The 12,465-nt window shown below is 47.5% G+C and overlaps 1 protein-coding gene across 1 annotated transcript in view; it reads left to right on the top strand.

Annotated features, from left to right (window-relative positions):
• Positions 1 to 9,088, top strand: part of PRRC2C (proline rich coiled-coil 2C) — a 69,964-nt gene extending 60,876 nt beyond the window's left edge. Inside the window, exons 32-36 of the mRNA XM_082766063.1 lie at positions 371 to 589; positions 2,412 to 2,515; positions 3,755 to 3,881; positions 7,202 to 7,481; positions 7,568 to 9,088. Of these exons, the coding sequence (XP_082622189.1) occupies positions 371 to 589; positions 2,412 to 2,515; positions 3,755 to 3,881; positions 7,202 to 7,462 (711 nt within the window). The 3' untranslated portion in view covers positions 7,463 to 7,481; positions 7,568 to 9,088. The remainder of the gene's footprint in view (positions 1 to 370; positions 590 to 2,411; positions 2,516 to 3,754; positions 3,882 to 7,201; positions 7,482 to 7,567) is intronic.
• Positions 9,089 to 12,465: the final 3,377 nt, after the last annotated feature.

Raw genomic sequence — 12,465 nt, 5'->3', positions numbered from 1 at the left:
TTGAAAAATAAAATTTAGCTGTGATCCCAAACGGTGTCCTGATGACTAAAATTATTTGAAGCTTAAAAGAAGGGGGGAGACGGGAAGCTGGCTGTTTCATTCTGCTTTTATTTCCTGAAATGAATTACGTTTACTTATCCATGTAAGGAAATCCCATTGTGTGATGTTGCAGTTAGGAGTTAAATGTTAACTTTTTCTGAAATGCAAAGACCAGAGATGATCTTGAAGGCCCCTTTCAACCCAAATCATCCTATGAGTCGTTAAGCCATTCACCCTGACTAGAACTGAAATCACAGAGCTAGTAAAGAAAGTTAAATAATGACCCCTGTGTATATGTTACTGGTGATTCTGTATGTTTTTCTCCCCCCAGGTGACAGTACCTTTACCAGGATCACAGCTTTCTTTGCCCAACTTTGGATCTACAGCACAGCCACTCATTGCCCTGCCCCAGTCTTTACAACCACCACTACAGCACACACCACCACAAGCGCCAGCGCAAAATCTAAGCAGACCTGCACAAGTAACCCAGCCTTTCAGAGGATTAATCCCAGCAGGAACTCAACACAGCATGATAGCTGCAACTGGAAAGGTGATAACATACATAAATCTACAATACAAAAAATAACACAACTCTGTGCTGTTTTATAGTACCAGCGTGGCAACCTTTGTTTGACTCTTGTGCCATCTAAAAACCTTCCTTGACCTTAAAAGTTTGGGAGAGGAAAATAGGAAAGCCAGCTGAGATTAGTCCCTTAGTGATGGGCTCTGTGCATCTTGTGAAGATTTAGCTAAGTTTATGTAGTGGCTGGCTTGCTGCTAATCCACTTGCACTGTAAGAATACTTCGTTTGGTAATGACTTTGTGGACTAGCAGGGTACTTCATTCATGTAGGATGCCACATAGAAGGTAATACAGAAACCATTGTCAGAGCAGCAGGCAAACAACGTTACAATGTCAGGGCTGGTTTCTGCTACTGTCAGTGTTTTTCTGGTCTCATACTGGAGCAAATTGCCAGATTTCACTTGTGCTTCCAAACCATCAAATGCACTGAATTCATCTGTAATGCTGCCACCTGCTGTATGGATTTTTTTTCTGCCATATACCTGTTGCTGTATCGAATAGGGAGTGCTTGAGGCTTAGGGCAGATCTAATCTTCACTAATGCTGTCCTGTCCTCCAGGTTGATTGATGAATGTCCCAGAAAATTCCAGTCAGGTAGCTGTGGTGAAAAACATTGCAAGAGAAGCTTATGCATCCATGTGTAGATAACTCTAGCTAACTCCCTTCTACATTTGTAAGGGCGCTGTTTTTTTTTGTTGTTTTTTTTTTGTTTTTTTCCTGACCTACAATCCAAGAGTGAATGTCAAAAAATGAAATCTTTCTGATTCAGCAAACTGGCTTCCATTCACGTGGTCTCTTATCTTAGATGGAATTACAGATCTGTAGGCTTTGGGGATTTTTGGATAGCGTACAACACAGTGCACTTGCAGTGCACTTTCAGGTGGCAGTGATTGGTGATACTGAACATGAACGCTGCTATAAGCTTTCTGTCAGATTAGCAAGGTCTTTTCCTGGAGCAGGAAGTAATCTGTCTCTGGAGCTGCCCCTGAAAGTCTTACAGCTTGTGGCCTAGACTTTAGGGTGCTTTAGAACATAAAGCAACCCTGCAGTCCCAATATTTTAGAGCTGTGATAAAAAAAAAAAAAATCTCAAGAATTAATTCCCTGTCTTGGACAGTAATGGCAACCAGGATTCTAGATCAGATGGATCAAGTTTTCATGTTGTCACCTACCAACAGAGTGATTTTGCACCATGTAGTTTTCTAGCTTCATAGGTTCTGGCCAAAAGCCTTTCACCTTTACAATTTTTGAGCCCATCTTCCAAGCAGCAGCTTGTTTCTAGCTATAGTTGTCAGGGGAAAATAACTGTGGTTACTTCAACAAGAAATGAGGGAAAGCTACAGTGGAATAGGGATTTTCCCTTAGGTGGCTTTGCTGCCTTGCATTAAGGGTTCCATCGTGTTCTGCTAAAGGCAGTCAACAATAAATCAAGTAAAGATTCGTTGTTTTGCCATTATGCTTCATAGCTGTGTGTGGAAAGACACTGTTGCAGAGACTCATTTATTCTGTTGATTGTGTTTGCAAAATAACGTGTGAAATGGATTGCTCCATTTAGAGTCTGGAGATTTTTCATGTGAATGACTTCCATTTTTGCTGTGCTTTTGTGTTGTGTTTTTTTTTATATATATATATATAGAACTGGCTTATTTTATGGCACTCTTCCCTTCAGCATTTTTCAAATAGTATCTAAATATTTTCACATGGTATCTGTGGTGAGGAAATTTCAACCCTGAAACGTGTTGATTTTTCTTTGCTCCTACTGAATTAACATGTTGATTGTTGTGCTTTTCAGATATCAGAAATGGACCTGAAGGCATTTGGGGGTGGTATCGATGTCAAACCTGGAACACCACCAGTTACTGGTAGAAGTACTACGCCAACCTCCAGTCCCTTCCGGTAAATCTCTTTTTAAGCTCAAAATTCCTTGAAATCACATCTGGAAAACTTAACTAATCGTATATGAGCAGTCAATTCTGAAAGGTCTGTGGTGAGGGGCTACTAATGGAAAATAAAACGCTTAATCTTAGCTTAAAAGGAACATTCTAGTAGGTGATCAGATCTCCTATGCTTAGCTAGAATAAAATAATTCTGAAATAAGACCTTAAAAATACTTATGAATTACATGGAACTGAACAAGTTAACCAAAATGATCTGGAAAACACAGAAGTGAGCAAAGAAGAGGTGCTTTGGGGTAAAATGTAAGACTGTTACATGAGAGTAAAGTAAGAATTAAAACCAAACAACCAAACGCATCAAAGCTTACACCTCAGAGAGCAGTAGTTGTGGCGACAGTTCTGTTACAGATCTTACACTGATTGTTGGTTTTCTAAGCTTTTCACAAGAGAAATTAGTAGGCTACTGGCAGGTTTACTTGGTTAATTGGCAGAATTAGCAGAATTTTGCTTATAGGCAGAGTGCTCTTCATGGTGAATTTATTGAGATGTTTGTGGGTGAAGTTATGAGTGGGCTGAAAGAACTTAAAAATGGAACTCTGGTACTAGAAAATTCTTGAAAATTGTACTCCCATGCATAGTAATTATATTTGGTGGCTTTCACTGTGGCAAGCTGAAAGTGGTCCAGGCTTTTCTAGTCAAGTAGGAATTAGTTTGACCTCCTACATGCAATCCTAATGTCTTGCCTGAAATACTTCACCTAAGAAAAATGTAGAAGGATGAAAAAGAAATAATTGAATTCGCAAGCTAGTCAGCATTTAGAACAATTGATTTGATGGTATATATCTTAAATCCTATGTGAGATGACTCCCCTCTTAACAACTGAGCAAGGCTCACCGTAAACCTTTGGTTTTTAGTGTGGAGGTACTGGGAAGGTGCAGAAAAACGTAAGAGCTTGAAAGTCAAAACTAAACAAATGTCTGTAAGCTTACAAACTGTGTGCATTGAGTTTAGCTGCCTTCCTTGTCACTGTTGCCCTGCTGCTCATTTTACATTAAGTAAAAATGCGTTGCCCACATGCTGTGCATGAGAACTCTGCAACTTGGTCACAGTTTCTTAAAGGCTTTTCCACCTTTGTTCACCTCCAGCCAAGCTGTATTTCTAGTTAAGTTGCAACTAAAGACAGATGCATCCTTTTGGTTGAGAGCAGTGTGATTCTGACTGACGTTTTCCTTTTCTTTAGGGCCAGTTCTACAAGTCCGAACAACCAGTCCAATAAAATGAACAGCATTGTCTACCAGAAGCAGTTTCAGTCTGCAGCTGCTGCCGTGAGGATGACACAGCCATTTCCTGCACAGTTTGCACCACAGGTAGGCAACTGGTGGCTTCCTACAGACAAATCTATTTCTCTGTGTCACTACTGACTTCGCAGCTTAGCTGTGTTCCCTCAGGTTTTATCATGGGGAGATGCAAAATGAAATCCTTTAAAAGACAATAAAAAAGATGCAGAAGGAAACTGATCTCAAGATCAAGGCAAAAAAAAAAAAAATCTGATCTTGCTACCCTAGTACAAGTCTTGTGGTGTGTTTAATTTCAAGAGTTCTGTGCATGCTGAGGAATCTGTTAGAAGTTGTGAATGATGTCAGTTGTTTTGCGGGCTTCCCCACACAGCTGTAATGCACCTCATTCCTGCAAAAGCAGGCCATTTGGTTGGGGAAGGGGAGAAGTTTTGTGCCTCAGAAGGGTCCCAGTGCACATCTTAACTGTTAAATGACAAAGTAGGTTTGTGGGTGTCTGTCTGAGATGCAGCTGTGAAGTGTTCTTGGAGCAGTTCAGGTTGGAAAGGATCCCTGGAGGTCGCACAGTCGGGCCTCCTGCTCAAAGCAGGGCTGATTGCAAAGGGTTTCACTTGCCTCTCTTCACTTTCCAGGGAGCGTGGCTCTAACAGGGTGCTGTGTCCCTGCTGGAGGTGACTGGGGCCAGGCTGCTGGATTTGTTGGTTTTTAGTGTTGGGAGTGTTTGACTGCGGGAGTTAGGATTTGGTTTTTGGATTGCAACTAGCAGAAACTACCCAGACTTCTCAGGACTTCCTTTCGCTGCTGCTCCTCTGCTGCCTTGCCTGCGTCTTGTCCCTTGTTACGTGCTGTTTCTAAGCTGTCAGTGGTACTTGAAGGCCCAGCAGCATTACAGTGCTGTGTTTTTCTGCAGTTCAAGCGTGGCTTAACATAAACGCCTATTTTCCTGACATCAGTTTGACAGCAGAACAGGCAATTTTTTCCCCTTTAAAATAACGCCAACGTGCAATCTAGTTGGCAGCTTTCTACTTGCTAAACATCTCTTTTTGTTGTTTTTCCCCACGTAGATCCTTTCTCAGCCTAACCTGCTCCCTCCATTGGTAAGAGCCCCAAATACTAACACCTTCTCAGCTCCTGTTCAGAGGCTGCCACTAGCACTGCCTACTCAGATGCCATCTCAGATGATCACAGGCCTCATGAGCCACCCTCATTTACTGCGTGTGGCCAGAGGTCTTTGGGGATCAGTGTCTGGAGCCAGAGGCAATCAGGCCCAGGCTGTGGTGAAAGCTGAACAAGACCTGAAGGTTAGTGTTTGACCTGCAGCGCTGTTAACACCGGTTCAGTCTTGACAGCTTGTAGGGCAGGAATGTGTCTGCAAATTGTGTCTTAATTAAAATGCCTCTGGACCCAAGCCCAGTAGCTGGGCCTTCAGCAGGTAGACACAGATCTTCTCTGAGCCTTGTTTGGTTTTTAATTTTTCATTAGTTAAAACTTGAGGCTAAAAAAAAATACAGGGCGCTTCCTTTCTCAAGTGATCTTGTGGGGAATGGTTGTGAAGCTGCTGAAGGCAAGCTGACAATTACCTCTCGAGAGCCTGGATTTTTGAATGAGCAATGAAACCCATGAACTTGACTGCTAGCTGGCATTTCACATCTCCCCCACCCCTGAGCAGCAGCATGAACCCTCCCGTCCCAGCCAGCCTTGCTTCTAGGTTACTCTGCTAATTCACTTCCTGGTGAAGAGCACTTTGGGACCCTTCATGACGAGGCCAGATCTCCTTACCGAGGCAGAGACTGCAGGACAGGGAGTCTGCACAGGGACAGTTGTACACGTAGCTCATCTACCTGTCTTCTGCAGGGTACTGCTGGTGAGGATAGGTGGTGCTGAAGAGCTCCCTTTGCCATAACCCGTGTGCTGAGCCACACAAGCCAAAGAGTGTGCTTTTCCTGATGAGCTCTGGTTGTAGCAGAATAGATTTACCCCTTCAGATAGGCCAAATCTCCAGGATTTGTTTTCTACCCCCAGTTTATGCCAGCTGGAGGCCTAACAGGTGATGCTTAGTGTGTTGTCTTGAGTCTGTATTGCAAATTGAGTCGAACTTGTCACAGCAAATGCAGACGTGCAGTCCTGGTTTTCTGAATCTCCCTGCAAGCACTGTTCAGAAGAATGTAAGTTATTCTGTCACGCTTGGGTGCCTGTGATCAAATCATCCAGCTTTCTAGCCTTAACCTTAGAGGATGTCTGAAATTACACAGAGGATTTCAGGTGTCTGTCTGGCTTCAGTAAAATCAGACTTGTTGCAGTTCATTGCAGCAGGGTTCACAGATTTTTCTGTTACTAGCTTGGCTTCTTGAGACAACTGCACAGTATCAAAACCAAGACCCCTTGTTCCAGGCTTTTGCTAGTTTTTCTCCCTGGCTTTCTGTAAAATGCATAAAATACTCATCAAGAGTATGCATGGAGGCTTAGTGTCTGTATTGTGGTTGGGGTTCCTTGCTTTAGACAGGTCTTTGTAGTGTTAAAAAGGCGTCTGACAGCATTGGAAACAGCACTATGAAGCCCAGAAGATTTGGACTCTTCGTGCAGCTCCTGCTTTGCCCGAGTGTGGGCAGGAGAACCAGGTGCTTGCTCTGAAGCCTCTGTGTGCCCAGTGCTTGCACTGCCAAATGAAAGGCCTGGTGTAAGACTGCAGCTGGAACACCTGGGCACAAAGGCTGACCTTAACGGGTGCGAGTTGAGGTTACCAGCAGGATCCTGGGGATGCATTTGCAGGAAGTTTGTGCTTCCCAGAAGGAGTTCCTGCCTCGAGCTGGAAGCAGCTGAGGCTTCAGCTTCACATAGCATCATCCTGAGTCAGGTTCAGTTGTGTTAGCACTGCAGTCTCCAAAGTCTGTTCGAGCAGGAGGGGAAACTTTGGGTGCCCAGGAAGCTCAGAGAAAGGGGCAGGAGAAAAGACAGCTGGCGTGGCCCTTAGTGCCTGCGTAGCTGGGGCAGTGTCGGGGCTCAGGCATTGTGCAGAGATGTGTTCTGGTCGTGTCTGACACTGTGGGGTGAAGCTGCAGATGGAGCCTGCTGTGGGCTGTTGGTACTTTTAGGTGCTGTAATGCTCGTTAGCTGCATAAAAAGGTGTTAGATGGTGCTTAAAATTTGCCCTTGGCCCTCTCTTTGGGGGGAGTGAGGATTATAAAGAGCCAGGGAAGCCTAGGCACGATGTTAACTACTGCTGAGGAGCCAAGTGCTGGATGTGGTAGCTTCTAGGAAGCAACTGGATGGACGTGCCTTTCTAGTAAGGTCTGCCCGATGCGGTCAGTCCTTTCATGTAGGATTTACTTCTGTGAAGTCACTTTTATTCCTGTGCCATCTCTTCAGTAAATATATTTTCTCCCTTTCTTAAGGCAAAGCAGAGAGCAGAGGTACTTCAGTCCACCCAGAGATTCTTTTCTGAGCAGCAGCAGCAGAGCAAACCCATAGGAGGCAAAGCACAGAAAGTGGACGAGAACGGGAGCAAACCCTCCGAGGCAATTGCTGACTCTTCAGGAGTCTGCCAAGACAAAACCGAGGAAAAGCCTACCCCCGCACCTGCTGCAGCAACAAAACCTGTTAGAACTGGACCAATCAAACCTCAGGCAATCAAAACCGAAGAAACAAAATCTTAGAGGCTGTATTTCCTTGGAGGTGGGGGAGGAGGGGAGGGCGGGTGAGATGACAGCAGCATGAATTTGTAGCCCCGAGGGGGAGTCAACAGTTTTCTCTCCCCACAGGGCTCTAAACAACACAAAGGGACGTAGAAGCTAGCGGCAGTGATGAATTTAAACTGCTGCTCATCCAGCTCAGCTTCTAGGTTCTTTGGTCTTTTATCTTCTCTGACAGCACGAAGGCTGCTTTTTGGTAGTGTGTGTGCACGTTTTACACGTGCGCGGGGGTTTTGGCTTACACACCTGTGTGCTTCCCAAAGTGGGCCCTGCCGAATAGCACAGCAGGGCAGCAGGTGGTTGGGGAGTGACGTTCCTAGCTGACAAGACGAATACTCTGATTTTCTTCTGATCTTCAGCTGCTATTTATCTTCTTACAAACCCGTGAGTATGAGAACGTGCAGATCTGAAGATGGTGCTGGGCCAAGTAATGGGCGTGAAGTTTTGAGCGACTTCAGGAGCTCCTAGCTTGTAATAAGCAGAGGGATTCACCTAGCTGGCAAAGCTGCCCTTCCCGTGCGACGCCCGATGTAATATAACGCAGAGGGTAACCCTGATGTTGAATTTCCCTCTGAAGGCAGTGCTTTGCTGGCCGCTGCTTCTTGGATGACAATATACTGTGTTTAGATCACAATATGAAACCGCTACTTGGCCACCTGTGTTCTCTACACCCGCTCCCCCCTCAGTTGTTCACCTCTGGAGCTGAAAAGTTAACTGCATCAATAGCCAGATTTGTTCTGTTCACCCCTGTCCAGCTATCTTTATATGAAGCGAGTGATCTTTAAACGGTTTCCAGCTTATGTCTGTATACAGCAATGAGCACTTAGAACTGTGCCACAAGAATAAAAGAAACCTTATCGGATTAAAATGAATTTTATCGAAAAGGTGCATTCTTTATATCAGAGCTGCGTCGCACCACCTCCTTGCCCACAGTGTGCTGGAAAGTAGAATCAAGTCAAATAATGCCTTTTTAATTGTATCCTCTAGTATTATAGCTGTAGGACAGTACTGTATGATACTTCTGTGAATGTAAGATATCCTGTACCTGCTTATGATATGTAGTAGTGACTGTGCTATACTGGAGCTGTTTTTAATAATGTTATTCTAGAGGTTTTTTCCAGACAATGATTGAAAAGCTAATAAAAAGCACCAGGTACCACATCAATAGCAGAATTTGCTGTTTTTTTCTGGGATTTTTTTTTTACTTTTTTTTTTTTTTTTTTTGGAAGGAAGAGTGAGTTGAAAGTCTAATGTGTATAATTTTGTTCAAATGACTGCAGAAGCTGGAGAGGCTGTTGCTGCTATTGATGCCTAGTGAATTGCTATTGGTTATCTTTTTATATAAATATATATATAATTTGAATTTTTGGAAACTTTAGCTGTGATGTCAACTTTGGAAAAAAGTATCCCACTTGTAGTGTGAGTTGGCATTGTACAGAAATTAACAGCCATATTGGTCTAGAAATGTTAAACTTAATTTTTTTTCCATTTGTACAGGGGTAACGCACTGTATTAAATATGTACGGTCTTATTTACATGGGTTTGATTACAGAAACTAATAAAGTATTCTCTAAATAAAGTATCCTGGTAATCTCATGATTAGCTGAGTGCTGCAGGATGCAAGGAGAGCACCTGAATGTCACATGTCAAGCGAAGAGCGTGTATTGCAGCTTGGGGAAGCGGACTTCCAGAGAAAAACAGTTTGAAACAGCTTTTTTGTGTGTTTCTCCCTGTGCTCGCTGCTCCCGACCCCATTCTCCGGTGCCAGTCTCGTGCCACAGGGCTTCCAGCTAGCTGCTTGCATTCCCAGGATCTTACACCGCTGGTGAGCTGCTTGGTGTTAGATTTGTGTTTTTGTTTTTGCCTAGGCAGCTAGGAAGCAGGCAGCTTCCTTCTTGTGCTGCTGCTCCTGCTCAAGACAGCTGCAGAGGCCTCCCGGTCTCCCAGCTCGGGGTTGCCAAGCGGAGGAGCTGGAGGCCGGGACCAGAGGGTGCTGCTCTCAGCTGGCCACCAGAGGGTATGCTCAGATCGTAACAAACCAACCTTTTTCTCTATTTTGTTCTCTAATTTGGAGTCTCAATGCAGAAAAACAATTTCTGCCCTGGGAAAAGGTGCTGGCAGGCATTATTCCTCCAAGGAATGCAGATGTATGGAATAAGGTGGCTCTGTGAGCGCAGGTGGGCTGGAAGGGGTGGTCGGGGGGCACCAGCGCTGGAGTTCTGCCCTGCTGAGGTGGGTTCCTGCAGCACTGCAGCAGTTGGGTTAGGTAAAGGTGCTGTGACCTGCAACTGGAGTGATGCACGGGATAAAAAACCTCTGAGTGGGTAACCCCACAGGTGAAATGCCCCTTTTACAGGAACCAAACCAGCGCAGCTACAGTAAGCACTCGGGGAAAGGAAGAAGGTGGGAGAGCTGAGTGATTTTTCTGCCTGGTTCATGTTAGAGGGACCCTCTAAAAACGAGTTGTTGTTCACCTAACTTTTCTGTTTTTAAGGGAGTTCTGTTAAATGTTTAATCTTCGGCTCTCCAATAAAAAGAAAATTCAGCTGAATTTCACAAAATCAGCAGTGGGAACGCACTGAGCTTTTGGATGTTTCTCGTGCTGAGCAGAACAAGGATAATATTTCTGCCGGAATTTAACAAAAAGCAAATGTTTGGGCATTTAGTAGTAACATTATAGCATTATTTTGATGCAAGTCTCTCCAAAACAGCCTTGAACCACCTCGGTTGCTTCTGAGGCCAGGTTAAGCATCCAGTCAGTGACCCAGGCTCTCTGGCTGTGGCATCTGACAGATAATTTGCTCTTGGCCGTTTATGTTAGAATACCTCTTGGTTTTTGTCTTCAGGTGGCATTTGGTGTGTAAGCTCATTGCCAGGACTCTCTTTGGTCATCACAAATCATTGCATTGAAAGTCCCATAAGGAAGGGAACTACTTTGTTAGGGGAATTCACTATTTTGTTTTCAATAATGTTCAGTCTGTGTAGAGACCGTAACTTCTCTCAAAGGCAGGAGCAGGGGGGATTAGAGTGACTGGGGCTGGATCCAGCAGCCCAGCTCAGCTCACGCTTTCTTGCTGGGCTGCGGGAGGGGAGGGATTCTCGGGGCTTGTTCTGAAAAGCCTGTTAAGTAAACCCGTGTATGTAGCGCTGTTCAGCTCCAGCCAGGCTTTCTGGCACTCCTGTGTACGCTGGCTTGTTTTCGTTTATTTTCCTGGTCAATTAAAGGACGGACTTCCCACCCTGAAAAGCCCCCGGTGCTGGCGGGGAGCAGGGAGCCATGAATTCCTGGTGTCGGGGCTGTCTGCTCTCAGCGGCTCACCTTACTGAGAAGCCTTTGGTGCTGCTCTTCCCGCAGCCACTCCAAACAAGCCGTCCCTTCATCCCCAGCGGGAGGAGGCAGGCACACAGGGGGACCATTTTGGTGGCCCTGGGGCTCTCACCCTGGCTTTTACCCCTGCTTTGAGGACACGGGGTTTACCCTCACCAAGACCTCGACCCCTGGGTGGCAGAGCAGAGGTTTGGCTGCTCCTGGAGCCCCCCTGCACCCACCTTACAGACGGCCAGGAGAGCCCAACACACACTGCAGGTTTATTGCCCGGAGCGGTGACCCCGGGGCTGTCCCCTCGCCCCAGCAGGCACCCGAGGGACACAGCTCTCAGCCCCGCTCCCCATTGTTCCCCTCGTACAGCGCCCAGCTGGTCTCGATGGGGGGCATGGGGCTGCGGTCGATGGCGTGGCTGTGGTCGATGGCAGTGCCACCGCTCTGCGCTGTCACCAGCGGCGCGAAGGTGTCACCCTCAGGCTCGGCATCCTTCAGGACTATAGGCAGCTCCCCGAGGCCGGCCAGCACGCGGAGCCGGGTGCGCTGCAGCATGAAGGTGACGCAGGCCTCGGGCTCCACCATGGTGCGAGCATCCCTCGGCTCCCTCAACTCCCTCAGCTCCCTCGGCTCCCTCAGCAGCACCGCGTTGTCGTCCCCGGAGAAGACGGCGCGGCTGACGGCCAGCGGGGGGATGTGTTGGCGATCCACCTCGCCCAAGCCCTGCTGCGGAGGGGGCTCCAGGCCCGAGGTGGCGCAGATGTGGCAGGACCCGGTGGAGGCGGCGGCCCCGGGCTGGCACAGCGTGCAGAGGGAGTCGCAGCAGCTCAGCACCACGGACGCTCGCCGCGGGTCACGGGGAGCCGCGGGGCTGTTGGGCCGTGCCATGGCGGCGAGGCAGGCGCATCGCTGGCAGGGGGGGCACCTTCGCCTGCAGTATTCTGCGATGTCCCAGCCCTGCTGCAGGCCTGCGGGGAGGGAGAAGGGGGCTCTGAGCCTCCAGGCAGTGGGGACACACCCGCAGCCCCCCTCCCCGTTCCCCAGCCCACAGGCACTAAGCACGGATGCCCGGGTGATGATGGGTTATGTCCCATCCTCTGTCCCCCTGCCAGCCGGAGCAGTGCCCTCCTGCCCCGTCCCAGCGTTTTGGCAGGACCCAAATCCCCCAAACTCACTGGCCCTGCAGGAATAGGGTGTTGCCTGGTGTTGAAGCCTGCGTTGCCTTCGCACCCTGGGCATCCCCTTGTTCCCTGCCCTTCTAGAACAGGTCCCACACCCTGCTGCTGGCGGGGGGGGCAGTGGGTCACCAGCACCACTCAGTGAGGATCAGCATCAGAGGGGGCCAGGAGCCCACCCTACACTGCTGGGGGCAAGCACCCCTCCAGCCCTTGCTTCCCTTTCTGGCTGCAGGACCTGCTGGGTGCCCGTCCCAGTGGCCACCCAGCTCCAAACGCTGCCACCCCCTCGGTGAGCAGCCACAAATCCCAGCGCTGCAGCAGCCAAAGAGCTGCCCCGTCCCCCCGCATCGGCCAGCCCAACTCACAGACCTGCCCCCCATGGCCCGTTTTAATCTTTTTAATTGAGCAAATCTCCAGGGTTTACCGCTGAAACTTAGACATTTGTTCTGAGTTAATGTTGCGATGTTTAT

This window comes from Aythya marila, assembly GCF_965140915.1.
Source record: "Aythya marila genome assembly, chromosome: 8".
Classification (NCBI taxonomy): domain Eukaryota; kingdom Metazoa; phylum Chordata; class Aves; order Anseriformes; family Anatidae; genus Aythya; species Aythya marila.
Note: the sequence above shows the minus strand (reverse complement) of the source record. Positions and strands in the feature narration are given on the sequence as shown.